Consider the following 27,126-nt stretch of genomic DNA (forward strand, 5'->3'; position numbering starts at 1 on the left):
GAAACGCGTCCCAATCGCGCCGGGAGCCCTAAGGCTAAGTCGACACCGTTCAGAAGGCAGAGGAGAGATGGTGTTGAAGGAATTTGCGCAAGGACGAGGCGCAAGTAGGCCTCCCGGATCGAGGTTGAGCAGATGTAAATACTCGAACAGTGCGAGGTGGCGGAGCTGCGGAAAAAGTAGTAGATCGTTTGTAGATGCGCAGCAAGTGGGAGGCCGGGTTTATGAAGGAAGGAGGTGGAACATGGAGACAATAGAAGAGGTGAAGAAGCTTCTTTCAGAGAACAGTTGAAGAAGGAAAGGAGAAGCGGTCGCCGCACCAGAGCGGCGGCAGAACCGGGTGAAGGAGGGAGAGCCCTGAGGGAGGGCCGCCGAGGCACCGCAGCCGCTGATTGGTTCACTCCGGAGTGGACGTCGGGCGGAGAAGCTTTTCCTTTTTTGGCGGCATCCTGCCTGGTCTCCGTTGAAAGAGATGCTGAGCCTGTCTTGTGCCTTCCTTGCGCCTCCACTCCACCATTCTTCCACCAACACCACCTGTATTTGCACTCGTTCGTCTCCTTTTTTTCTGCTGATTCTAGCTAGATAACAAGCATCCATCGGTACCATGACCGACATTTGTATCTACGTGCAATGCATCGCGTAGCTCTCCACGCACCGGATGCCATTCGAGTGTAGACAAAGAGCAACAGCCCTTGCAGGTATCTACCACCACATTTCAAACAGCCCTTTCAACTCTGCCTTTATGGCCTGTTCTACATCTCTTCCGCTCAGGTTTCAAACAATGCGTTAGCAGATCCTTCTTTGTCACGACTCCTGATACGCACCTTCTGACTTACTATACAGACCCGCCGCCCTTGAAATCTATACTTCGAGCAGGTCCGTCAACATCAGCACAAACCACCAGGTTGGAGAGACTACTCAATCGCCACTTATCTGCCTCATCTCTGGGAGATACACTCTAGTCAAACTAATTTATATTCCATGCATCCATTGTCTATACTTGCTGTCTCACCATCTCTTGTCAGGCACACCATCTGAGAAAACCACAAAGGCTGGCAGACATGTCTAAATCCCGTTCTTTATGATGCCACCCGAAGCATTGGTATTTTACTTGCAACAGATTGTCAAAGCGTTCCGATCTTAGACCCCGTCTCATTGAGCCTTTCTTCAAACATTGGTCACTTTCATTCAGTGAATCAGACACCTATAGACAACAACCTCGCCTTTCAGACAAACATGAGTCCGCCTACAGTATTCGATTCTATTGTTAGTATTGAGAGTTCCTCTTCTATAAAAGAACTTGGGAGCTTGCCATGCAGTTGAATACAGTCACCGCGCAATGCAAAGACAGTAGCTACGTTCGCACAAGAAATTCGAGCTCGAGCTATTTAAAGAGCACATTCAGTTGACAAATGTATAGAGACATACATCATGTCTCAGCCGTATAAGTTACTACCATGCTCCGGTCCTCCTGTTATCAAGCGCACTTTAATGTCCGCAAGCAAGTGGGCTAGGTTAACATCTATCTTAGTTAGGAACATGAGAAGGCATTTAATGTGCATCTTACCCGTACAGCTTGGTACTACTAAACTTATCAGATCTTTGCGTAATTGTAGGGTAAGGGCCTACCTACTCGCTCGTTTCTCTTTAATTTATGAGCTCATATCTTCAGATATATATCTTCGAGATAGACCATGTAGTGCAGCATTAAGATTATACAACATTGTGTGACCAAAATGCTATAATTTCTCTGATAATAGGGAGACAGATGCAAGTCAATTTATAAAGAAAACATTGCTTTGGTTTTGATTTGTGCTCTTCGAGCTCTTCCCTGACGCGAAATGCAGGCTCCCGTTACTTGCAGAATATACTTTACCCCACAAACAATTTTTGAGTAACACTTTCAGCTTCTAGATCTTCCTGAAACTCAAGCCTCACGAGATAAAGGAAGTAGAGCCTTAGCCTCACAAAAATCTAAGCTGAACAATGTATCTTCCACCTATCCGAGCAATCCCTATTCCGATCCCAAAACGAAGTATGGAGTCGTCAGCGAACGGATTGATCATAATTTAGCTCCTGGTCTAGCCTGCTTGGTACTAGCGCAGCACCTAGCGGGTAAACTTTGCTCATCCGGTGGGTCCTTCAGGGAAGGTTTTCTGGGCGGAGACACGTGGCTGAGACAAACGGTGCAAACATAGTGCTATTACATCATCTTTTGTTATTTTCGAGTCTTGACGCGTCAGGTTCATGGGTTTAGAATTTTAGATGTACAAAGCTACCTTGTATTTTGAATGGTTTGACTGAACATTGTTATTGGTAGATTTTGGAACTTAGATGGAAAACATTCAAGCATAGGTGTACACATCAAAAATGTCGCGTGATAATCCAAATGCGTATACACGAGGGCGCCAAATGATAACAATACTCGAGAATCCTTCCGATGTCGCCTAACATATATGCGTGTGAGAGGGAAAAAGGTCATGTCGCGTCTTACGTTATTCGTACAGAACGTGATCACAGGAATTTTTTGGGCATGTTGGCGCGGCGGCGCTTGTAGATGACGTATGAACCGGCAAGGAGTACCTGGAAGGCGATGACGAGGAAGATAAAGAAGCCCATGCGCGGAGTGGTAGCCGTAATGGCTGTTGAAGTGTTAGAGCATTGCACTACATGAAATAGATATCAATAATAGACTTACTACTCAGAAGGTTTTCTTTGATATTCTCCGTCAAGCTGAGATGCGAGGATCTTAGAGTATCATGCAGCTGGTTGAACTTATCGCGGTAATCCTTTCCTTCAAGGTCGCGTTGAATGGCCAACAGTATTTGCTCCAGTCTCTGAAGACGAACGTCAAGACCCGAAACCTGCTCTCTTGTGGCTAGTCGTTGAAGGAGCTCTGCTTGTTTTGTGTCGGTTTTGGAAGCTTGGTTCGCGAGCTCACGGATGATGTTGTTGGTAGCTTGGTTAACGAGTTGGAGGCGGCCGCCGAGGTCGACGAACTGGGTATTTATCGAACTGAGGTCGTTCGACGAGCCCTGTCCCTGCTGGGGGTTACCTCGTGCCTGAACGGGAGGTTGCTGATTGACGTTCTGCTGCTGCGGCGGCTGCTGTGCCTGGACGGGTGGAGCTTTCCCAACCGGAGAGGTGGCGGTCTGTAAGACAACCTTGAAGACTTCAAAAGAATCAGGGTTTTCGGGTGTTGCAGCCGTGACACCAATGGTATTTCCAGAAGGAAGAATGACCTATTGCTCATTAGAGATTGGCCCAAATTAACTTGGCAGCACATACCTTGTCCGTAGAGAAACATGGCTTGTCGTCCACGGTGACCTCGAACAAGGCATTGGTGTGCTTAATGCGCACAACAGAGGGCCGCCCGAGGTTACGGTAGGAGTAGTCGCAATGGCCAAAAGCTAGGCTGTGAAGATTATTATGCCTCTTAAAGTCTGTAGTGCCGTCGTTGAGGAATCCTCTGATGCTACCTCCCTGGTAAACGTAAACTTTAGCCGCGGAATGTGGTGAGAGAACGGGCCATATACCTGTCCGCTATGCGTGTCTACCACAAGGACAAAACCATCCCATTGCCCGACGGTATAAATGCTAGAACTGCCAACCTTGTCCTTACCATCTTTGGCGTACCACAACTGGAGATTTCCTCCTGCTCTCTCAACTCCAGTTGCTCGGAACTGAAACTCGGCTGTCCATTCCGATTGAGAAACTCTTCACTAATCAGTTCTAAACACCACGCGGGAAACTTGGAAGAGAAGATTGAGCGGCTTACGGAGCTTGTGCCCACGCAAATCCCCTCGTATTGCCGGGATAAGGGGGTGTGAGAATAACTTTATTGGAGAGCTGCAGCAATTAGTCCTGAGTGTGTTCATTCGGTCAGAATGATTTGGAACGTACAATTTGAGGGAAATGCCCTTCGCCCCCTAGGTCCCATCCTGGGATGGCCTCTCGGTTAGGCGCTACCCTATGTGGCCGATCAGCTATAGCGTAGACATTTTGGTAGAGGCGCGAAACCTACATAACGCCATGACCAAAACTTGAGGACTCAATCACGGTTTGAGCCGTGGCGACGGCAGATAGGAGAAGGAAAGAAGTTGGGACCTTCATGGTGTCTATATAGTTCGGCCCCTGCTACGGCTTGCCGGAGAAGCAAGAAAGAAGAGATGAGAACACGGAGGTTAGATGAACAAGGTAGTAACCAGCCACGCAGGGAAAGCCGGTTGGATAGAATAGCTGGGCTGGTAGAGAGATTGATACACAGCAGCACGGTCTATATTCGCAAGGGCGGGATGTTGAAGCTCAGCGGTGGTACAGCGTGGAGACAAGGACAACAAGGATGATCCACCCATACAATCGCGGAGAGATAGCACTGGTAGGCTCTGAGAGAAGCAAATTGGGAGATTGGAAGTCAACAAAAGGGCGAAAGTCGAGCCAGTCGGACCATCGGTAATGGAGCTTTCCCCAGGATATCTAGCTACCGGACACACTGGCCAGATTCGAGTCCCCGACGCGCGATCACGTGCGTCCGCTCCCCGGATCGATCATCGGGCCGCCTTCGAAAAGTAGTCGACATCGGCCGCTTCCAGTTCCACCGTCCCAAGTTGATAACAGCTATATGACTGCTCCGGATGCTCATCGCTTGTTGATGCGACGTCCGTGATGCCAAAGAGTAGCTTCGATGGCTGACCTGTACCCCTCGCTGACGCAGTGCGCAATTGTCGCAACTGCCTTCAAAATCCTCCTTTTCCCCGCCTAGTACGTTACCCGGACCATTTACTCTTCGCTCTCTGTTTGGGCTCTGTTTCTCACCTGGATCACACTGACCTGTGATATTACTGTACAGCAAGTCCACTGATTTCGAAGTCCACCGCAATTGGCTAGCCATTACCCATTCGCTTCCTGTTCAAGAATGGTACTACGAGGTACCCAATAACTGCCCACTGTCGTGATGCTCGGAGGATGACTGGTTGTATAGAGAACTTCGGAATGGACCCTCGATTACCCTCCTTTCTTCGCTGCGTTTGAATGGGCGCTTTCTCAATTGGCGCAGTATGCGGACCCGGCAATGCTTGTTGTGCGAAATCTCGACTACGGTTCCTGGCAAACCATTTACTTCCAGAGGGCGACGGTCATCCTGACTGAGCTTGTCCTTGTTTATGCCTTAAACAAGTGAGCTACCACGTACGGGTACTCAGGGCTGTACTGACAGCGTCCATGCAGATTTATCAAGTCAATTCCTCAACCGAACAAACACCTCGCGCATGCCGCTAGTCTCTCGATCCTACTGTCCCCCGGGTTACTCATCATCGACCACATTCACTTTCAGTACAACGGCTTTCTGTATGGAATCTTGATCTTGTCTATCGTGTGGTCTCGGAAACAGTCGACGCTGTTATACAGTGGTATTGCCTTCGCTGTTCTGCTCTGCCTGAAGCACATCTATCTCTACCTATCACTCGCCTATTTCGTTTACTTGCTCAGGGCGTACTGCCTAGACCCCAAATCCGTGTTCAGGCCTCGATTTGTAAACATATTCAAACTAGGACTGAGCGTTATCACGGTATTCGGGCTGGCTTTCGGTCCTTTCGCGTATTGGGGCCAACTGCTCCAACTGAAAGACCGGCTTTTCCCATTCTCAAGAGGGCTATGCCACGCGTATTGGGCACCCAACGTCTGGGCGATTTACTCGTTCGCAGATCGCATCTTGATACCACGTACGTTTAGCCTCTGAGCGCTGCCGAACCCTGCTGACGTCACAGTTGCCCCTAAACTCGGACTGCCAATCAACCAAGAAGCTCTGTCGAGCGTTACACGCGGCCTGGTAGGAGATACCTCCTTCGCCGTCCTACCTGAAGTTTCAAAAGAGCACACCTTTGCCCTCACCCTCCTATTCCAGCTAGTATGTCACCTGTCCTCTAACCACATCCTCAATCTAACCCCTCCAGCTACCCCTCGCCAAACTGTGGTTCAACCCAGACGCAGACACCTTCCTCGGAGCCCTCACTCTCTGCGGCTACGCCTCCTTCCTCTTCGGCTGGCATGTCCACGAAAAAGCCATCCTCCTGATAATCATCCCCTTCAGCCTCATCGCCCTGAAAGATCGTCGCTACTTCTCCGCATTCCGCCCCATCGCTGTAGCCGGCCACGTCTCCCTCTTTCCCCTCCTTTTCACAGCCGCCGAGTTCCCGCTAAAGACAGTCTACACTCTCCTCTGGTTGATTCTATTCCTGTTCGTCTTTGATCGAATTGCGCCAGTGCCTGAGCGACCAAGAATCTTTGTCCTTGATCGGTTCTCGCTGCTCTATATAACCATTGCGATCCCATTGATCATCTATACTTCGTTGGTGCATCAGCTTATCTTCGGGTTGGAGCGGTTGCAGTTCCTGCCGCTGATGTTCACAAGTAGTTATGCGGCGCTCGGGGTCGTGGGGAGCTGGCTCGGGTTCATGGTTGTTTATTTTACGGCTTAGATACCCATGCATTTATAGATATGTGAGCACTTAGGAATTTTACTTACCTGTCTTTGCCTAGCAACTGATCATTAATGCGCCGTCGCATATCTATTTCGGGTAGTGAATAGCTACACCTACGTAGGTCGAGGGGTCTATTACCAGAAGGTAGAAAAACTAGAAAGAAATGCGGAAAATAATCTAAAAACTATTCGTATGATACATAAGCTGATTTGCTTGGATCTAAGTCCTGAAACACAGTTGATACAAGCCTGTTATGTTCGTTTTTGTTCCCTTTCGAAGGTGGAAGGGATAGCAAGCAGTATGCGATTTTTAAGTCAGATCGTATCCAACTGACAGCCGTTCGGCACGTGTCGGAGACAATGGAAAATTGTGCGCATCGTAGAAGCCACCACGGAGTAGAAGACTACCAGATAGCCTCGTTCTCAGATTGAGTGGGGGTTGTCTTCCAGACAAAGGGGTAAGTCAAGTTCGGTGGAGCGCAAGATAGGCGTAGGCATCCCACAAGCCAAATTGAACACAGGGTAGGTAAAGAAAGGGGAAGTTCATGCCGGGCTCAAAGGCCGGATAGGACTTCATGCAATAATCGACACGCTCGAGAATGCCACGCTCTATGCGCCAGAGACCCCTTAAGCCAAATTTGAAGATCGAAATTGAAGCCGAAATCGAGAAATTGAGGGACAAAAGAAAATGAGAGACAAAGAAAACAAAGGGAGACTGAAACCGAAACCGACGATAGCCAATAGAATCCGTTCATCGCAAGCTGGAATATTATATAATTTTATGTGATGTGGTTTTATTGGGGTGCCTCCCAGCGTGTTTCGCTTGGCGTGGGTTGCTGGGCTTCAGGCGGCTGGGAGGTTCCGTTTTGAGGCTCTAGCAAGCTGATGCGTTTCTCTATAAGTTTTTGAAGGGCGCGTAGAGAAGCAATTTCGTCTTCGGGTGCGGGAAGGTTTTTGGGGGCGTCTGCTCTGAGCTGGTCTATGAGGAGGCTGATACCGCCGTCCTCTTCGTCTCGCAGGCCGACCTGATCGCTTTGCGCAAAAGATATCAGGTTTGCTGCTGCTTCTCGCTCTGCCAATGTCCGTGAGTTCAGGATTGCCACTGTAGTGTCTTCCTCGGGAACCGCTGGCTTCTGGGACGCGTAGTATGCGTGTGCTTCGGAGGTGAGATCGTCGAAACTCGATTTGGCATACGCGAATAGATTATCTGCTGCCAATTTCCGTGCTTTATTACTCTCGTTGTCCCTGAACACATTGTTAGAATCATGAAAACGGTGCAGTTCATCAACGCTAGACTACCTTTTGACCCTCTCTATGAAGTTGAGTTTGACTCCCTTTTCGGAGACGCGATACGTAACGCCTTGGAAGTCTTCTTCTTCGATCTCTTCATCCTTATCCTCTTCCGGAAGGATCTCAATATCGATATAACGAGGGTTCTTCGGTCGGCGGATGCGCTTTGTTGCCTCATACCCTTCATCATCTGTGACGGAGTACTGTAAATCATGCCATGTGTGGTTCGGACACATCCAGGTATGATGTAAGCGATCGCTGCCTGGTCGCTGGGTTGGTGGAACAGCCAGTGGCGGATCAACGCAGTCCATGTGAAAAGCACAGGGGCAGAAGTCACACTGAATGATGGGCCGAACGCCGTTCGTAGTGCGTCCGCATCTGGTGCAGAAGATCAGGTTACCCTTTGCATCCATAGTTCTTAATAAAAATGGGTCATCGTAGCGCCCGGTTCGACTTCCTCGGGCTGCACGAGGATTAATGCGTTGCAAGGCGACAACCTCTTCATACTTCCCATCATCACCAGTGCGGACACCGGCAAAGAAGTCGCGAATGCGGTTTGGCAATGCAAAATCTTTCCCTGGAACCCTTTCCATACCATTCCGCAGCGTGTCCAGCGTTTTCGAAACAGAGCACTTCGGGCAGAACCAATCCCCTTCTGGGGGATTTGCAGGGTCTAGAGGTGGATCTAGACAGGAGAAATGGAATGAATACACACAGCCATCGCAGCATAATAGCCGCCCACTGCGGCCACAATCTCGACAGAAGTCATTATTTTCACCGCGTTCGCTGTCCCTATATTGTGTCAGCATATCAAGTGTGATACGAGAGGAAGAAAGTAGAGTCAACCTACGACAGTGAAGGTGTTAAGCGTCTATTGTCGCCAGCCTCGCTGCTTGCCAGGCTCTGTGAGCGACCTCTAAGAGGTCCTGCATTACCTGCAGCAGAGACAACCGTGGTCGGACCAGGCGAAGACATGTTGGACGAAGGGTCAGATGTTAGCGAGGAACGTATACCACTCTCAGAAGCCACTATCTTAGGAAGAGATTTCCGCAACCGGGTTCGCTTGGCTTGTATTGCCTCTGCTGAGAGCTCAGAAGCTTCTACAGCCCTCTGGCGCTGAACGTCACGCGAAGGGAATACGGATCGACGTTCCGGGATATCCTTCTTTTGTGGTGCGTTTTTAGTCTGCTTCCCTTTGCGCACACGAGCAACGGGTGCTCGTGAAACCGCGACAGGCGTGTACAGTTCAGCGTCGAGTGATTTAGCCGTAGACAAGGTAGAGTCGCTACTGGCAGAGCGAGCCCGCCTGGGCGCCGGTAAAACGCCGGCTTCGTCCACTGCAATGACTTCCGGTAGCAGTTCTTTGTAAGCGCCTCGCATTACTTTCTGAAACATAGATCTCTGAGGAGACCCCGGGGTTTCTTGACAAACGCCGTCCAGGATCTTCAGCGCATACGGATCGCTGCTGGCCAATTCCCACATGCGAAACAGGCCGTTGATGACAGCACGATTATCCGCCTCTGAGGCTAAACGTAAAGCACTTTCGACTGCAGCCTGGAGCACGTCGACATCGGCATCCCCTGAATCGGGTACTGGCAGAATTTTGAATGCTGCTAGATCCTCCTCGATTGTTGGTTTGTGAATAAGTGGCTCAGGGATCGGTTCGGGGACCGGTTCCTCTACCGGGGTTAGGGGGGCCTGGGGAGTGTCGTCCTTCTTCTCTCCGTTCACTGCAGGTTGTGGTTCTTTCCGAGGGAGAATGCTAGGAGTACTCGGCTTCGACGGCACCAATCCCACCTTGCGTAGATCTGCGGCGGACGGCATCGTACCGAGGGGGCGCATTGTGCCTAGCACGGGATTCGCGCTGCTTGACACTGCTGACCAGGATGTGTCATCATAGCTTGGAACAGGAGCCCTTGGCTCTGGCTCAATCCACCCTGTATCCTCTTCTGAGTGCGTGCCATTAAGTCCATTCACTGCGATTCCTTCAGAGTGTTCGAGTGGCGATTGACCCGCGACTGGCGTGTCCTGAAGTGGATCGGTTGGCACCCGGGAAGTCCTCCCAGTACGGCGTTGCTTTCGCGGTCTGGTGGAGTCTGTAAAAGAGCTCGTGTTGGCAGTATGTGGTGCAGGTGTTGAAGGTCGAGAATCAGTTGACCTTGCGTGCGACGATGAACGGAGATTCCGAGCCATTGTTGCAAAGGCAGGGCACGAGAAGCGCGAAACCTGCGGCGCAAGCAGTTAGCTCCCATAAATCCCGGCGAGGAATAATTATGCTGTTTGAACGTTGAATCAGACCAATTACTCACCGATCAACAGGCTCCGAGAACTCAGCGACCGTTACCGGCGTGGCTGGTTGAATGGTGACCCAGCCCGCGCGGTTGAAGGAAGAAAGATTGCGGAGTTGCGAAGGACGGGAGTTTTCGAGGACCAAGCCCCAATCACGCCTCCCAGGGGTTCGCCGCGGAAGCTGCCACAACCACTGGATTTTCACACCCAAGTAAATTTAGTTGATATCTTTGGATCAAAACTTCGAGCAGTCCAATGAATCTGGGACTCTTCAACTCTCGAGTATATCTGGAGTGGAGGGTCTTAATGAGTGCTCACCTTGCTGCACCTCTCGCAGTTTACAATTCAAGTGAGGACCAGGATAGGTAAAGAAAGCTGAGGGGAAGAATAGGCAATGTCCTATTCAATTTGAAAATAATGCAGCGCAAGTACTGCCAATGATAAAAAAAAGAGCCCCGGAGATGTTTAGGGAAGGATCCTTTCTGAACAGGTCAGCATGACAGTTAGCTGGCAGACAGCCCACTCCTGAAATCGAAGGAGAGGGCCAGAATACAAAGCTCGCAAGACAGAGAGAAAAGAACGAAGGTACACAAGCAATCTGAAAGGAACAAGGTACTTGCTGAAAAGCTATTCCAGTGATGAAGAATCAGGGTGTCCGTTCAGTTCCAGTGGAGATACAAGCATCGGAGAAGACCTCAACGAAGAATGCAGAGGGAAAAACTCTGAAAAACAGTAAAAAGCACCTGGACTTACCGTGAGCAGAGTAGCCACGGCCTTTGCGAGCAAGAAACGTCAACCTGTAGTGTTCTTTGTTGAGAACTAGACGAGGTACCTCTCAAAGCAGGATCCCGAAAGAGACCAGGAGTGCTGAGGCAATGCCTGAGAGCCCTAAAGGCTCTAAAGATCAGCTAGATACTATTTTCTTTATCGGAGAGATCTTGGGAGAGATGTGCTCAAATAAGATATCATGAAGGGGTGTTTAGGGAGGAAAGTGAGATGAGAAGGGTGGCAGAAGTTGAATCGTGGATGCAGCAGGGAAAGTGAGGTGGCAATGCTCAAAGTCAAGAAACACAGTGTTACTGGGGTCCAAGAGTGCAACGTGCCAACAGAAACCTGTTGAATGAACAAGCACAGGTGACAGTTGATTATCTCGTGTGGCGCTGTTCACGCAGATGAAGGCTCAAGGGATGCCAACACCCGGATGAGGGATTTTGCCTTCTGGCGCTTACCTTGCAAATAAATTGAGATTTCGCGCGTCCACAGTGCGGCTGCGATAAGTTGGATATCTTAGACATCAAAATCGCCTTTGGGCTGATGCGATGTTAGTACCCAGTTGCAGCCTTTTCGGAGATCGGGAAGAGCGAGTGCCCAGGACGAAGGGATGCCAAAAGGGATGGCTTCAGCAGGATGAACAGGTCCACAGATAAGACCAGACTAGGTACACCAGATATCTCCAGCTGATGGATCAAGCAGAGCAGGGGCTTTGTTGGGGAGGGAGGGTGTCGGAGGAGAGGGAGAGAGAAGAGGATCCATGCCGCGAAGAGGCAGAGAGGAAGCCTTTTCGTTGGCCCACTCCCAATCATGGACGAGCTCAATCCTCAAAACCTCAAACGCCACAACCCATTGGCAGAACTTCTTGACTCTGTATAATGTACTTGACATACCTCTGATAGATTTATAGAATGTCTGTATTCAAGATTTGACTAATCTGTGTCTTGCATTTTGCGGTTAGTGACCCGCCTGGTGTAAGTTACAGGGTCGGGATAAGTCTATCTAGAAACGCAGCAGAACATGTCAGCTACACTGTAATGGCTGTATCTTGACTGAGCATACTGTTAGTTGAGTATACTGTCTTGAGTAGTGTAAGCTGGAGAGCCTTTGGTTGCGACGACCGGACGACCGCATTGGGGTACTGTTTCAAGCACCACTCTGTAGTCATAGACTTTCAAGAAGAAGACTGTGAAGGTATCTGCTAACCATACTAGAGGCGGCGCAGCGTCATAGAAGGTATGGAGAGCCTTCCTTCTGCCCGACAGCTAGGGGCACATACCAGGAGGGGGATAGTCTAATAGCATTTAGATGGCTTCTGGTAGTAATCATCAAGAATCATCTTGCTGTCGCATAACAAGAGTAAGAAGAGAAATAAAAGGTAAAGCCAGAGAGTATATAGCGAGACTGGACTATAATATCTTTTTAACATGATGAAAGTAGAATCCCCTGTTGGGCCTTTCTGTCGCTACCTCTTGCTCATATACGACATTCATGTGACTTTTTAGTGTATAGCTATGTGACAAAAGTTCCTTGTAGAAGTGGAAAGAGAAGGAAGACGTGGGGATAGCGTCTATCTCAGTCTTGTTCCAGGCTTCCACAGTAGAAAATCGCTCCATCTTCGGCTCGCGAAACAAGCCGCGCCCGTGGCCAGATAACCACTGGCCAAGGTCTCAGGTTGTACCCTGAAATAGGACCGTGGAAAGGGTCCAATAGATATAACGAGATTCAAACCCATCCAATTCGGCGACGCATTTACTCCTCATCGCCAGCCTCTTTGGTGGTCTTCTTCTTCTTGCTCTTGTTCTTCTTTGAGCCGGTGGACTTTGAGAGAGGAAGTTCCAGGATCTTGAGGATCTCTTCATCCTCAATCTTCTTATCGGACTTGATCTTGTCAAAGTCGGGTGTAGCTGGGGCAGCCAACTTGGTGATACCATTCTTGGTGATGGCTGTAACATGTGTTAGTGCTGATACAGATAGGAGCAGCGCCGTATGTTCCGTGTGTTTTACTGCGTCCAAGTGGAAGGTTAGAACTTACCAATCGTTGTCAGGTAGCGTGAAACTGCAGCATTGTCGGCTTCACCGGCAGGCTCATACTGCCTCAAGACACCTCCACGAACGCACTCGAGGACACCGACTTTCGCGGCCTTCTCGTCCTCAAGTTGCCGCAAGCTGAACGGGAACTGGCCGAACTTCTTGACGACCTCAGAAAGCATCTGGCGAGAGCTGGGACGCTTCAGCTGGTATGTAGTGGTGGTACGGCGGTGCAGGGTAGAGCGATGAGGAAGGTTCTTGACCTTTCCGGATCCGAGCGACATGCCAATCTCAACACCCCAAACCTCGCCAACGTCAGGAACACCTTCGCCCTTGACGCCGGAGCCAGGAGCCAGGATAATCTTCTTCTCTGCTTCGATCTCGTTGCGCTCAAAGAGCCAGCTGGTGGTGTTCTCAACAATGTTGGTGTCGTAGGTCTTGGCGATCTTCTCAATCAGCTGGGTAATGCGAGCCTGGGTAGGGGCCTTCTGGGCGGCCGCCTTCTGCTTTTCTTCCTCGGTACCAGTAGCGAGGAGACCGGGGGGCGCAAGAAGTCTGAGGAGCACCTCGTTGGCGTAGTAAGTAGCATGAATCAGGTCAGCCTCGCGGCCGGTAACCTCAGAAGCACCAACAACAACCATGTCGCAAACAATGGTTCCAAATCCATCAATCTGAGCACCAAGCTGAATCTTCGCGACCTCGCCGGCCTTGAGGGTGGTCTCGGCTTCCTGGACGTCCGAAACCAGGGGTGTGTAAGGGGTCACATAGGAGCTGGGAGAGACGGTTGTCGGGTGACCGACACCTTTTGTCCACAGCATGTCAGTACAATGATCCGGTAAGCTGCTCGGGTGTGGACCCAGTGAAAGAAGCAAATCGTGACGTACCTTTTGTGATCTTCTTGCCCTTGTAGACCTTGGCAAGCTCTTCGTCTAGGAGCTTGTCACCCTGCTGGCAAATCTCCACGATCTTGGCTCCCTCAACACATAGCGCTAGAGAACCCAGGTTAGATTTGAAACCACCAAGGGTCGGGTAAGGCGGGGGCGCTCGATTAACGCACCTGAGACGGCCTCGAGGACTTTGTGCGAGATCTGAGCAGCAGTCTTGTACTTGGTCAGGGTATCGGGGTTGTTCAAGGTGTAATCTAGAAGCAATCCGGAAAATGGTTAACTAGGCTGCTAGTGCGACAAGAGCATGAAACAGGCCAAAAATAAGTATGGATTGTTTGCGTGTTAGAAGGTCATAATCTGGCTTCTGTCGCCCATCTCGGAGACGGCCGGACACAGCGTCACTGGCTATCCCAGACAGATCATGACGCTACAGCAAACGGCAAACCCACAAACGCGGAGCTTTTTCGCACAGCAAAGAGGGGTACTGGTTGGGCAGAGTCAACACTTACCAACCTCAGGGGTAGTGGTCTGGGGTTCAGCCATGGCGAATGTATCGAGTCAACCTCGTCAAAGGATAGCAGGGTAATAAGGGCAAAATTAGTAGACGTGCGGAGAGGAGGTGGAGGGAGGTGAAAATAGCTTCGTCCGTCAGAATATGGACCTGGATCGTGTGCTGCCTTGACGACGTGGTAATTACGTACCATCATTACAGCTTTGGCGGGGCAAGGAGGGCAAAGAGGGGCCGGTCTTGGCTGATTTTCGAGTAGGGCTTTCGTATTTCTGTATGGCAATTACCGTTTCTTAGCAGACCGCCCAATTTACCTTGGGTTTTCTCGCCTGATGTTCTTACCGTCAGGTCAAAGCTCCCTGCGAGTACCATGGCTCCCTTTCCCAGCTTGTCGGCGATCGATCAGAGCTCTTTCCATTGCTCCTTTCTTTCTGACTTTGGTCATATTTACAGTTGATGCTCACGAGCACTGTGAGAAGAAATGACACCTGATGTCAACCCGCACATGTGGTAGGAATGACATCATACTTATCTAGTTCTGGAGTATCTCGTGGAAGCCCATGCACATTGGAGGTCGTTTTTCGACCAATTTTGGCATCTGCAGCTGGTGCCCAGGTGGAACCATCAGCTACCCTAACTATACAGTACTTGCAGCAATGATGGCAGCGCGGACAGCTCGAACCACTGTTATCCTCGCCGCGAACCGGCCGGCCAAAGGAAGTCTACAATATAGCTCAAGCGTGTGCTGTACGAGTGCTGCAGACCCTCTGCCCACATTGTCTTGCCTGCCTTAGCCGGTATCCTCGCCGGTCATGTCTCAGTTCAGGAAAACTGGGGAACATGTCACAGCATTGATTCCCTGTTGCTATTTGCTTTTGGCTATGCCGCGGCTCGAACATTCTACAACTCGTAAAAGGGATCCTTCCTGAAGATTAATGTCAGCTTCATGATTTCAGAGCTCATGGGCCGACACTCTGCATGAAGGGAACAGAGCAGGATTGATGTTGTGTATTTCTTACGCCCCTAAAAGAGGGATTCAACTCTCCGAAATTGAGCCTCCAGCAAGGCGTACCGGAAATGGCCTACGTACCACCGTCAGCAGCTGCTTGAAGGATTCAACTGCAACTCGTTTTTGCGTACTGTCTCAAAGTCACTCCCGCCTCCCGCCTCACTCCATGAATTTCAGCCTCCCTCACTGCTACCACGACGGGCTGGCTGTAAGCTTCGCCGGATGATCCTCCGGCGAAGGTCCTCTGCACTCTAGGTGAACTCAAAAGGTGTGAGTCACAGATCTAGCATAACGAGCTCTTCTTCAAGTCTGCTTGCTATTACTCAATCACTTCATGCTCTTCGACTTCGTTCTATAATAAAAAAAAAACACGCTTTCATCAGCGAAAGGTCGTTCAGAGCTCATCTATATCCGACAAAACCATGGAGCTTTCTACAAGAGTCCCAACTATCAAAACGCGGTTCCTCATTCTTTCCGATACACATGGTCACGACTTACACGATTACTCCGCATACCGAGCAGACGTCGCAATACACTGCGGCGACCTAACAACTGAATCAAAACGCCGGGAATTCGTATCTGCCATCAACCTCTCCAAGACGCTTGACACCCCGCTGAAACTCGTCATCGCCGGAAACCACGATTTCATTCTGGACATACCAATGTTCCAGAAAAAGGTCACGGAGGTAATAACGCCCCTGGATCCAGCCTTAGTGCAAAAGGAATACGGTGACTATGGCGAAATTAGGAAACTTTTTGAAGACGCACGAGAAAGTGGGATAATATTACTCGAAGAAGGTACCTACGACTTCAAGCTCCAAAATGACGCCCGACTGAAGATATACGCCAGCCCTTATACCCCGTCGCTTGGCGACTGGGGATTCCAATATCATCCCGAAACGGGACACATGTTTGACATCGAGACAGATACTGATGTTGTTGTTACGCATGGTCCCCCCAGAGGTATATTGGATATGACATACTCAGGCGGTCGCGCAGGCTGTCCACGACTCTTTGAAGCTATCGCTCGCGCTAGACCCAAGATGCATTGTTTTGGGCACATCCATGAAGGATGGGGTGCCAAATTGGTTGGATGGCGAGAGAAGGTCAGCAAAAACCCCTCTCACCTCACCGATATCGACAACGGCCGATCAGTCATGGTCAGAAAACTCTCACAAATCAAGCAGGATATCCCGGCTATTGAGAGCAGTCATTGCGCTGGCGATGAAAATTCTCTCGAAGTTGGTATACACACGTTGTTTGTTAATGCTGCACTGGAGGGCAGTGAGGAGCTGCCGATACATCCGGTATGGCAGATTGATCTAGAGCTTCCACGACAAATCTGATTACGGGGTAGCATATGCGTCTCTGCAATCTACTTCAGGGTAGTTAATATAAACGTCAACCCATTAACTCGCATATAGAGAGAATTACCCCATAAAAGTAGGTTCCCCTTGAATCTTGGTTAGAATGTATGTCCTTAGTGTGCCTTTCGCGACCAGGGTACGATTGAACCACCAGCAGGTCAGTTGTATCTCCAACTTATGGGTAAATGAGGGTTAAAAAATCCACCAACTTATGTACCATTGAGATACATATATATTCCACTCCATTGTCTTCGTAGAACACTACTTTGACTACAGACGTGTCAAGCACCACAGCGAGTATAAGAAGTTAGCAAGGATATAGCTACTATTAGTAGTCGGAACTCGAATACCTTAGGTAGTTAGGTAGCATTTTGAAGCCGTACAGGTTTGACATCGCATCACGGGGTTGCGTCATGTACCTTCTCCGCAATCTAGAAACCCCGCAAGCGATAGGTACCTACCACCTAGTCAAGCTATCTTTTAAATCGATCTTTGAAAAGTCAAATCTTCAGGAAAAATCGGACTAGACTCGGGAAGATGAAATCAAATAAAACAGATCTCCGCTTGCGGGTTCTGACGCACAATATTCGATATGCCACTTCTTCGCCATTCAAAGGCGAGCGACCCTGGAACGAACGAGCCCCTCGCCTTCTCAGTGAACTCCGCTACAACACTTACAACCAGGACGCATTTATATGCCTACAGGAGGTCCTGGACAACCAACTGGTGGATATTTTATCCGGATTGAACTCAAGCAACTCCACCACAGCGCAAGATGCCCCTGAGCATCCCGAGCAGACCTGGGCCTATATTGGAGTCGGTCGAGACGACGGCTACAAAGCTGGCGAATACTCGCCCATATTATACCGCCCCTCAGTCTGGGAGCTTCGACATTGGGAGACAGTTTGGCTTTCCGAGACACCAGATGTCCCGTCCAAGAGCTGGGATGCAGCTTCAATCCGCATCGTGACCATCGGGGTCTTCACGCACCATGTGAGCCGTCAAACGGTTCTAGCCATGAGTACGCACCTAGACGACCAAGGGTCTCGCTCACGCTTCGAGGCCGCCCATATCATTCTGCGGAAGATCGAAGAGTATCGAAATGGCCGTTTTGGTCACATCATTTCCGGCGTCTTCCTGGGTGGCGATTTGAATAGTGAAGATACTCAGGAAGCATACTCGGTGTTGACATCGCCAGAGTCGCCGCTGGTTGATTCTGCGACTTTGGTAGACTCGGTAGATACTTATGGGAACCACACGACCTGGACGGGTTTTGGATACGAGAGTCAAGATCTTTCACGCATCGACTATATTCTTTTGGGGCCATTGGCTGGGGGAAAGAGCCCCGACCTGCCTTGGGAAATCGAAGGGTATGCGGTGCTGGCAAACCGGTTCGATGACGGCGTGTATAACTCAGACCATAGGGCGGTGGTAGTTGATGCAAAGCTGAGAAGCTGAGAATAGACCCTCAAGATTATTTTGCGCACCTCTCCAGCCCTGTACGCCTACCTCTTCGCCCTCGATCCACATTCATCGCCGATGACGAGGATGATGATGATGGAGATGTACTGTAAATTACAAATGAGGATGTAACTTGCTATGCCAAGAAAAAGAATTTGGCTTAGTGCCGTAGAGCCGCTCGCGTTTGGTCTAGCTTGGTCATCTGATGTCTGATTATGGCTTAGCCCAACGTTCACGTATCACATATTACAGCGCTTTACCGGTAACATACAGTATCACTGGCAACGACCTTGCCTGGTGATGAGGAGCAATGGAGATTGACTGTATGGCTAAAATATTTTCAAAAAGACTCAAGGATCTCTAATGCTCTTTCGATGGATTAACCCATTGTCGAGCAGCTTGCTTGCTTCCAGCCACCCCTCCATCTGCCATCCCACCCCCAGGTCGGAAACCGCTTGTAACGGGTGGCCGGCGCCAGCTTTTCTCCCTCTCACTCGCCCTCCTCACTCTCTCCTTCCTTTTAATTCCCCTGAGCTCCTGTCATATCGCGACGAACCCTAGGCAACACAACGAGCCACGAATTGGAGGGCAGGAACTAAGTTTGATTCACCCCAGATTTTCCCCGGAGAAAAAGGAAGATTGCCGAGTCGTTGGGCTTTCAGAGACGCGCCTTGATACGTTCCCCGGTGCGCCGTCAGCTGATCCCGCCGCTCCTTTCCGGCCGCTGCTTCACTCTCCAGCCTTGCAAAAGACCCAGACCAGACCCGGCGCGAAGACCCATCCAGTGCTTCGTTTGACCCTGGAATCTCGTTGCTCTGTCACTATAATTTCTGGTTAGTATTGCCTTCATCTTGGTTGTTTTACTTTCCTGCTTGCATCGGCTTTTGCTCCTTTTGCTTCGGTACGTTTTCCTGTCATGGTCGCTGCCTCGTCCTGCTTTGTATTTTTACGTGGCTCGCTCGTCGCATCCCTACCAATTCCATTGCCCGGCTGCTTGTTTAACACTCTGGATGGCAATATGATTCCGGAAATTGCACGTCGCGCCTTCATTGTTTCGCTCCGCGATGCGTCGCGACTTTGCGTCGGTGCGCTGCCGCGCCGGCAGTATGATTGCTGTTCGGTCAAGAAGCGTGCGCTGAGGCTAACGTACCTCGCTATAGCTTCGATTACCTCCGCCAAAGAATGCTGTCATAATATTGTTGATCTTCCTTCATCTTCCTCTGTTCGCTTTTTCGTGCAGGCCAATTCTAAGCCGTCCTGTTGGACGATTGCCGTGACACGGACGCGAAGCGTGTTCAATCGCGATGCCGTTCCCCGACCCGTCCCAGCCGGGAATGGCTGACATGCAGTCGGATGCGTTTCATGATACTTCTGATCTGCTAGACGGAGCTGCAGACTTCGACCACGACGTCGATACCTCGCTTCTGGTGGACCACGGAGCTGGGGCCCCGGACGCGATTGTGGAAGGGAAGCAAAATGCGAAAGCTGTTCTCGCGGCGTCCGGCGTGACATTATCCCAATCAGAATCGGGTCATGAAGCCACGAACGCCAATTTTTCGCCCGATTCGCAGCATCACAATGCCAATGGAACCGCGTCTGGCAAGAAGCGGTCACGAGATGGCGCATTCATACAATCTTCCTCAGGTAACGCGCTGGCTGTCCGCGTTCGTGAGACACCCGTTGAAAAGGTTCTTCTGGACGAATATGTCAATCGCGAATTCCGTCATTCGGCTCTTACAGCGTGGCAGAACCCGAATCAACAACTGCAGCAAGAGAAGCGTGCGGAGCGCGACTACTTTCTCAATCTACGACGCGAGAATCACATGAACCCCGCCGCTCTGTATGGGGTCGGCTACGAAGGTTTTGGAAATGTTCGTACCGATCTGCGAAATCAACATCCGCAGTTGCTATATCCGGCTCACCGTCGCCGGCCCGGTAACCGCAAAACGCGAGAACTTCGCGTTTCCCGCAAGGACCTCAAGACACAGAGCGAACAGACTGAAAACTTGGTGCCCATAAGGCTTGATATCGACTGGGAGAAGGTCAAGATCCGCGATACCTTCACATGGAACCTCCATGACCGTGTGGTCTCGCCGGACCTCTTCGCAGAGAAACTCGTGGAAGATTTGGGCCTACCGCTCGAGTCTTGTGGCCCCCTAGTGAGACTGATCTCGCAGAGTATTCAAGAGCAGCTTTGCGACTATTATCCTCACCTCAATATCGAGGAAGAACCCCTCGAACCTCAACTACCGTATAGCGCATACAAGAACGATGAAATGCGGATTGTGGTCAAGTTGAATATAACAATCGGTCAGAACACCTTGGTTGACCAATTCGAATGGGATATCAATGATCCACACAATAATCCTGAGGATTTTGCGACGCGAATGACGACCGATCTCTCTCTTTCTGGTGAATTTACCACCGCAATTGCTCATTCAATTCGCGAGCAATCGCAGCTATTCACCAAATCTCTCTACATTGTCTCACACCCCTTCGACGGACGTCCTATCGAAGATCCCGACCTGAAAACATCCTTCCTCCCCACACCTCTACTTTCTTCCTTCCGGCCGTTCCAGGCGGCCAAGGAATTCACTCCCTACCTATATGAACTCAACGAAGCCGAGCTTGAGCGCACAGAAGTATCGTTCCAGAGAGACCAACGGCGGCAGAAACGGTCAGTCAATCGCCGCGGCGGGCCCGCGTTACCCGATCTCAAAGATCGCCAACGAACTATTCGGACATTGCTTGTTTCGTCTGTCATTCCGAATACCGCAGCCTCAATCGAAGAAAGCAATGTGTTCAAGCGATCTGGCTCAAGTCGCCGCGGGCGTGCTGCGGTGGGACTCCGGGATGCTGGTGATGAGTCGGATGATTCAGATAGTGATGAATCTTCCATGGTTGGATCCCCTGCTATTGGACCTCATTTGGCCCAAGGAACTGCCCGCACGAGAGGTATGCGAGGAGCTGCCACTGCAGCACATGCGGCCTTGAGGGCGAACCTAGGTCAATCGGCCACTCCTGAGCCGCATCATGAACCTCGAGTCTCGGCTCGCAGACGTGATTACCGCGAAGAGACGCCTCCCGAAGAGCCCGAGAAGCTGCTTGTGACGCTCAAAATCTCACGCGAAAAATTCCGCCAATTCCTCGCCAATGGTTTCAAGATCAATCCACTGCCCAGTTCGACTACGCCGGCAACACAACCCACGTCCCAACGAAGCACACCACAGGTTAATACACCAACACTTAACCCTACCCCAAACCCACTTCAACCGCAGCCGCAAGCCCGATTAGCGAGCGCTGGCCGCCCTGGCCCCATTCAACACCTGGGGGCTGTCGAAGCTCCCCACCCTCCTCAGCCAGGCGTCCCTGGGGTACGTAAATAAAGCCTGCTTATCCCCGATGGGATTGGACCCAAAGTTATGAAGGAAATTGGAGATCAGACAATACTGATGGTTTCTAATTCTAGCCCCCACCTCCCAGCTGGCTTATAGCAGGACTCGCTCGACTCAAGCGGGCGAACCCAAATGACTCCTTTGAGGCAGTGATGCGTTACACGGCCGTTGACACTGAAACTATGCAACCTGTAGTCAATTCCAACGCCCAGCCCGGTCAGAAGTTAAAGAACCTATATCTCCCTCGCATACGATGCCACGACTGTCCCGGGAAGCTGTATACACCGGGACCGACCACGACGGTAGACAACTTCGAAGTCCACCTCCGGAACCGACAACACAAAGAACGCGTGGAGCAGCGAATAGCCAAAGCTGCTGCTGGAGGTAATTCGACAGCATAAGAGCATATCCTTAACCGACTATGTACACTCCTCTCAATTTCTGCATACCATTATCTTGGATTTGCAAAAGCCCTTTCTTCACTCGCACAAGCGTGTCATGTCTGATTGCCATGTTTCCCGGTTTCAACTCGGTTTTGGTTCTGGTGTATATGTTTGAGCGACTTATCTAGTGGTCTATACCTGTTCAATACCTACCTTGGTCATTTTATGCGTTGCTTTGGCTGCCGTGCAGACATTTGTGTCATGTTTGACGTAAATATACGCTTCTTAGGGATGATCATGATGACATGACTAGAGACTTTTATCTTTCTTCTCGTACTTGGTAACTAACTGACCCCGTAGGCTTCCGTAGGGGTCAGTTATATCGTAAGCCAGTAACCGAGTACCTGCAAGGGAATAAACATCCGCCGAGACCCTTGCTGCAGCTTTAGAGCAGGTCTTAGCTGGCTATAATTGTGCAAACTAAGAAAGCCCATCTGGCCACCGATCTTCTGCTGGTATAATCCAGCAGATAACTCCCGCGAGCCCAAGGACTTCGTTCCTTCTTTTGTTGCGTTGACCAGGGACCTCGTCTCTGCCGACCTGTCACGGCAACGAGCATAGGCTTCAGCAAAGATGACCGATTTGAACCCATAAGACATCACTTTCATACCAGAGTAAGTGTCCCCTGCCAGAAGCTGGTATTCACAGTAATGCTAATAGGTAGTAACTCGAAGAGCACTCATCGAGTCCCCAAGGCGTAGCCACGCGCTTCCGAACGCCGCAGGAACACTCGCGGTATACGCACAACGCAGCTACTCTTTTCGATCTGGGATTGAAAAACGACAAATCCACGTTGCTGAATTAGGCTCTCCTCGCTCCTGGCCTATCACTGATAGTCCGAATGCTTGTTCCCCCAGTGGCTTGGGCACAGCGACCAGCTCATATGGCTTGAGGCCATGGCGGATGGAAGTGGTCATACGAAGTTGCTGGTTGATAGTGCGCGACTCGACGGGGCGAGCTATGTCGCTGGTGTAATACCTGGCCCGGTACGATATCTGCGAGTTGCGGGTACCATCTTCGATGAGAAAAGTGATGATGATCTGTCGTTCGCGATAATCGGAAAAGCGAATCCCGATGGGACCCTATTCAATCCTTATGAGAGACGCAGCCTAGAGCTTTACCTAGACCATCAAGCTCAGTCATTGATAGCGACAGTGCCAACCCGAGACTGAGAGATGTCATTTGGTTTGGAAGGCTTTCGCGTCCGGCTGGGACACCAGGAGCTCGATACGCCATTACTGACATTACCAACCTTATGGCTTATTTCAGACTTGGACCCGTGGAGGTACAGAATGTTCCTGTGGATGATCTTGAAGAATGTCGAGAGTTCTTCATGAATTCTTGGCTTATATTGTTTACCGCGAAGGACCCCGAAGTAGATTGGTCCACGCATACAGCGTGCTCCTGCTACTACTGCCCCATGTTAACATGGGAAGGGGATCCAACCCCAGACGAGTATTACAAAGCTTTTAGGTTTCGTGGATTGGGAGGGAGTATCACGTCTCCTGGTGCTGATGATAATGGGGGAGTGGTTTTTCTAACACAAAAGAAAGACGGATACGCTGTGGATAAAGGCGAATTGTGAAATTGAGTGATGTTCACACGGGCGCCTCTGAGGAGATCTTCTCTTCTTCAGATGGCATGGGGCTCTGGGAGCTGAGTCCGTCGGCTGTTACGTGTAGACCTTACGGATCCTTGCTCATAGCGGTCGAGGAACAAGGCCAGCGACTACTATACGAATTGAATAAAAAGATTGGCCAAGCAATCCTAAACCTTCCACCCTGGTTCGCATCGACAATATCTTGACGACCTCGGGTTCAGTGGCTGATGTAACGCCAATGACAGGCGATTTGAAATTGCTGGCTTCCTGCGATAACTTCTACCACGGGCGAGAATTCAATCGTGTCAACGCTGGAAATAGCTCTATAGTGATTTCAGCCTCCTATACTCCGCGCTTCGGTCTATCAGATTGTCAGATTCATGATATATGGTTCTCAGGCGCCAAAGAACGACAGATTCATGCTTGGGTTATCAAACCATCCTACTTTAACCCAGAGATGCAGTATCCACTAGCTTACTGCATACATGATGGCCCACACGAATGCTGGACCAGATCCTGGCGCAAAAGAACTTGGAATCTTGCCCTATTTGCCGAGCACGGATATGTCGTAGTCGCACGGAACATAGCTGGAAGTCCAGGCTACGGGCAGAGTTTTACTGACGCAACTCGTCGTTCTTTCGGCGGAATATCCCTGACCGATCTTCAGCGTGGACTTGAGCATATTGAAAGTGAATTAGGATACGTTGATACGACCCGAGCGGTAGCCCTGGGCTATGGATACGGCGGGTATCTGGTCAATCTCGTACAGGGACATGAGCTAGGGCGCAAATTCAAGGCCCTTATCACAGATAATGAAATATTCAGCATGGGTTCACTCTTGTCGAGCGAGGAGCAACATCCAATGTACTATGAGATGGGAGAAAAGTATGCCTGGGAGGACCCCGAAAAGTGGAGAATGTGGGATCCCATGCAGTACCTTGGGAATTGGGATACACCACACTTAATCATACATGGCAAACAAAATCGCTGGTGCCCGATTTCCGATGGTCTGGCGGCCTATCGTACACTCCAGCTCAAGAAGGTTGAGTGTCGTTTGCTCACATTTTCGAACGAAGGGCATGGGCTTCGGAAGCCGGAGAATGTACTGTTGTGGTATCGCGTGGTGCTGGATCAGATGAAGCGGTTCACGAAGAAAGAGGATGTACCTTGATTCAGGAATGCCCATATCCGAATCACGGCCTAAAATGGTTCGTGCCGTTTGCCGTTGCCCCGTATACACTCAATCAGGAACACCAACAGGTAGTTCTTCCCACAGACCGGGGTTTAGCATACCCTCCCACTCGCCATTGCACACACATGGGACTGACTCAGACGAAGGTGTCAGTTGCATATCCTCAACTCCAATATCTCCACCGTCATCGCAATCCTGCCCCGATTCCTCAAGTACCTGCAGGAGATACTCCAGGAGACCAAATGACCTGCTATGGCATACCGACGCCTCCTTCTCACAGCCCCAAATATCCTTACATGACTCCAGCAGGCTAATAATTGTCCGCCGTGCTTGACCCTGTTGACACTTATGGCTATTTGGTGAGACAAGTGGAGAGTGCGCCTGCACTAAGTGGAAACAAAGAGTGACGGCCCCGACGAAGAACTCCGGCTGAAAGAGCCTTGCGAAGAATGATGCTGCAGCTACGCTTATTGTCCCATTTCGGGAGGAGGCAGTATCGGAAAGTTCGCGCTGCTCGGACAGCAGAGCGAGGCTGCATTCTAGAGAAGACCAGTAAGAGACTGGGTACCTGGTTGAGGCTTGCGGCTCTTGATATAGGCGACTGTGAAGAGCCAGAAGAATCCGTCGAAAGAAAACATTGATCATGGTCCATTGAAAGCGATTATTGGTTGCCGTGTTGTCGCTGGCAGAGAAGCATAAGTCGCGGTAGTGTCTGAGGAGCCCGCGGATCTGTCGGTCATACGTTGTGACCTGGCTATAAGCCAGGTTTATTTGTGGGGATGTTGCTAATTCGAGGACTCTGAAGATTTGAGGAAGAATGTCGTATATGACTAGGGGGAATTGAAACTCCCTCTGTGGGGCTGAGGAAGGGAGCTGCGAATGGCTTATCCCGAACAGCGGTTCCGCTATGAGGTCCCTCGAAGGTGGTATTACCGGCATCCCAGCCGTGAGGCTCTGTCGAAGATCTAGCAATATCACTGCTGCCCAGAGGGAGTTTCGAACTCGAATAGGAACGGGGCTAGTCGACTGTGAGCCATGATCTGGATTCGATGAATGCAGTCCCAGCATAATTGAGAGCCTGACAATCAGTCCTGTCGCTGGCCAGAGTGCGTCACTCTCAATGCATATCATACCCTTCATTTGCTTGAAGATCACGAAAAGGCAAAGAGTTCGGATGCTCGTAACGTCTGGTCGGATCATGAAAGCCGTCCGCTGCAGGAAGACTTGTGCTGTCTCGAACAAGCGTGCTGGAAGGGTGCCGAAATCTGTATGTTGCGCTGATGATCTGAAAGTGTTGTATAGATGGCCTCCGAGGGCAAGGATAACAAAGAACTGAGCCAGCCACCCTTCGGTTGCTGAGCTGGGTTTGGCCCAGAAGCTGTTGATTTCTTCCATGAAGCACGGTACATCGAGAATTTGATGAGACGGTTCAATTATGTCCAGATAGTGTTCAACAAAGGAGTCGGCGACGTCTTTGGGTGGTAAAAAAGATAACAGAGTCCTCCGTGTGGAATTATACAGCGGACCAGTATTACCGAAGATATTGTCGACAGATGATAGTAGATTCTCTTGTTCGATGTGTCGCCCGTAAATGAGAGGCCAGCGACGATGCTCCATCAGGCTTTTGATCTGGGAGGTCGGTTAGTGGACTTCGGGCAGATTCTCCAGGATCTGACATACGTTATCAACAAGCCCTGACCAGTGCAATTCACTATGAAACCTCTGCTTCCACAGAGGAAGTGGCTCTCTCCCTTCGACCGAAGGAGAAGACAACGGATAGGTACATCCTTGCCCGCCGTCAACCCTGAGGCATCGGCTACACGGCTCTTTTCTGTCACATCTTACTTTGAGTTGACGACAGCGCTTACATGCCTTGGGTATCCGATTGCGTGTCTAGATCGGTTAGCTCGTTTAAATCTGTAGACTCGGCCGGCTAAGTCTGTGAAGACGTACTCCTTTCACTGTGGAAGCCGGAGACTTCCGCTGCGTAATAGAGGAATTCGACTGTGGACTCAACAAGTTGAGATCACGCTTCGCTTTGTGAGACCTGCTGGTGTTATGGTTTGAAGCGTGGAGCTTATGACTCGTTTTCGGCTGCGCATAGTTGCAAGAACGACCTTTACCAAGGCACCGCATACAATGCGGCCTGGACTTGTCGCAGCCAAGTTTCGATGCGCGGCATGGCTCGCAGGCATGCAATGAATGAGTATCAGCCATCGCAAAGCGATAATATCGGAGCCGGAGATAGGGTGAGATGGAAGGTCGGATGGAGCGGGAGGATCGCCTTCTTAAGGTTATCAGATCGGTGTGGATCCTGTCGGAGCCCTGCCCTAACGCCGACCTATACCATTCAGCAATATAACACCCAAAGAGTGATTATAAAATCTGAATATTCCTCCAATTCTCGA

General features: G+C 50.4%; 10 protein-coding genes across 10 annotated transcripts; 5 read left to right on the forward strand and 5 right to left on the reverse strand.

Moving 5' to 3' along the window:
* Positions 1-511: 511 nt before the first annotated feature.
* BJY04DRAFT_184630 (uncharacterized protein) lies at positions 512-1,499 on the forward strand. Its single transcript, XM_073710648.1, has 2 exons — positions 512-782; positions 841-1,499. The coding sequence occupies exons 1-2, from the start codon at positions 656-658 to the stop codon at positions 957-959; spliced, it is 246 nt and encodes an 81-aa protein (XP_073573257.1). The 5' UTR covers positions 512-655; the 3' UTR covers positions 960-1,499.
* Positions 1,500-2,292: 793 nt separating this feature from the next.
* On the reverse strand, positions 2,293-4,460 carry BJY04DRAFT_184632 (putative lectin family integral membrane protein). Its single transcript, XM_073710649.1, has 7 exons — positions 4,022-4,460; positions 3,901-3,967; positions 3,776-3,846; positions 3,534-3,714; positions 3,286-3,480; positions 2,696-3,239; positions 2,293-2,639 (listed from the first exon to the last, which is right to left on the reverse strand). Exons 1-7 carry the CDS (start codon positions 4,108-4,110, stop codon positions 2,512-2,514), a joined length of 1,275 nt encoding a protein of 424 aa, XP_073573258.1. The 5' UTR covers positions 4,111-4,460; the 3' UTR covers positions 2,293-2,511.
* Positions 4,461-4,584: 124 nt separating this feature from the next.
* Positions 4,585-6,501, forward strand: BJY04DRAFT_184635 (dolichyl-P-Glc:Glc1Man(9)GlcNAc(2)-PP-dolichol alpha-1,3-glucosyltransferase ALG8). The gene is made up of 6 exons (XM_073710650.1): positions 4,585-4,758; positions 4,847-4,925; positions 4,979-5,172; positions 5,224-5,717; positions 5,763-5,902; positions 5,949-6,501. The coding sequence occupies exons 1-6, from the start codon at positions 4,682-4,684 to the stop codon at positions 6,471-6,473; spliced, it is 1,509 nt and encodes a 502-aa protein (XP_073573259.1). The 5' UTR covers positions 4,585-4,681; the 3' UTR covers positions 6,474-6,501.
* A 140-nt stretch (positions 6,502-6,641) lies between these two features.
* BJY04DRAFT_184637 (putative PHD finger domain protein) lies at positions 6,642-10,141 on the reverse strand. The gene is made up of 4 exons (XM_073710651.1): positions 10,075-10,141; positions 8,616-9,991; positions 7,775-8,557; positions 6,642-7,720 (listed from the first exon to the last, which is right to left on the reverse strand). The coding sequence occupies exons 2-4, from the start codon at positions 9,956-9,958 to the stop codon at positions 7,270-7,272; spliced, it is 2,577 nt and encodes an 858-aa protein (XP_073573260.1). The 5' UTR covers positions 9,959-9,991; positions 10,075-10,141; the 3' UTR covers positions 6,642-7,269.
* A 210-nt stretch (positions 10,142-10,351) lies between these two features.
* BJY04DRAFT_184639 (uncharacterized protein) lies at positions 10,352-11,644 on the reverse strand. Its single transcript, XM_073710652.1, has 2 exons — positions 11,284-11,644; positions 10,352-10,942 (listed from the first exon to the last, which is right to left on the reverse strand). Exon 1 carries the CDS (start codon positions 11,635-11,637, stop codon positions 11,377-11,379), a length of 261 nt encoding a protein of 86 aa, XP_073573261.1. The 5' UTR covers positions 11,638-11,644; the 3' UTR covers positions 10,352-10,942; positions 11,284-11,376.
* A 560-nt stretch (positions 11,645-12,204) lies between these two features.
* On the reverse strand, positions 12,205-14,384 carry BJY04DRAFT_184642 (curved DNA-binding protein (42 kDa protein)). Its single transcript, XM_073710653.1, has 5 exons — positions 14,253-14,384; positions 13,914-13,997; positions 13,741-13,845; positions 12,861-13,658; positions 12,205-12,771 (listed from the first exon to the last, which is right to left on the reverse strand). Exons 1-5 carry the CDS (start codon positions 14,284-14,286, stop codon positions 12,578-12,580), a joined length of 1,215 nt encoding a protein of 404 aa, XP_073573262.1. The 5' UTR covers positions 14,287-14,384; the 3' UTR covers positions 12,205-12,577.
* Positions 14,385-15,584: 1,200 nt separating this feature from the next.
* BJY04DRAFT_25736 (metallophosphatase domain-containing protein) lies at positions 15,585-16,704 on the forward strand. Its single transcript, XM_073720023.1, has one exon. It carries the CDS (start codon positions 15,683-15,685, stop codon positions 16,604-16,606), a length of 924 nt encoding a protein of 307 aa, XP_073573263.1. The 5' UTR covers positions 15,585-15,682; the 3' UTR covers positions 16,607-16,704.
* Positions 16,705-17,059: 355 nt separating this feature from the next.
* Positions 17,060-18,259, forward strand: BJY04DRAFT_184646 (endonuclease/exonuclease/phosphatase family protein). The gene has a single exon (XM_073710654.1). It carries the CDS (start codon positions 17,165-17,167, stop codon positions 18,083-18,085), a length of 921 nt encoding a protein of 306 aa, XP_073573264.1. The 5' UTR covers positions 17,060-17,164; the 3' UTR covers positions 18,086-18,259.
* Positions 18,260-18,857: 598 nt separating this feature from the next.
* On the forward strand, positions 18,858-22,030 carry BJY04DRAFT_25761 (uncharacterized protein). Its single transcript, XM_073720024.1, has 3 exons — positions 18,858-18,921; positions 19,249-21,462; positions 21,558-22,030. The coding sequence occupies exons 2-3, from the start codon at positions 19,393-19,395 to the stop codon at positions 21,882-21,884; spliced, it is 2,397 nt and encodes a 798-aa protein (XP_073573265.1). The 5' UTR covers positions 18,858-18,921; positions 19,249-19,392; the 3' UTR covers positions 21,885-22,030.
* A 2,457-nt stretch (positions 22,031-24,487) lies between these two features.
* On the reverse strand, positions 24,488-26,952 carry BJY04DRAFT_226504 (uncharacterized protein; the record flags this gene model as incomplete). The annotated part of the gene is made up of 4 exons (XM_073718426.1): positions 26,672-26,952; positions 26,399-26,611; positions 24,901-26,347; positions 24,488-24,726 (listed from the first exon to the last, which is right to left on the reverse strand). Exons 1-4 carry the CDS (start codon positions 26,933-26,935, stop codon positions 24,488-24,490), a joined length of 2,163 nt encoding a protein of 720 aa, XP_073573266.1. The 5' UTR covers positions 26,936-26,952.
* Between the last annotated feature and the right edge of the window lie 174 nt (positions 26,953-27,126).

Source organism: Aspergillus karnatakaensis, assembly GCF_047715665.1.
Source record: "Aspergillus karnatakaensis strain CBS 102800 unplaced genomic scaffold BJY04scaffold_14, whole genome shotgun sequence".
NCBI classification, from domain to species: Eukaryota; Fungi; Ascomycota; class Eurotiomycetes; order Eurotiales; family Aspergillaceae; genus Aspergillus; species Aspergillus karnatakaensis.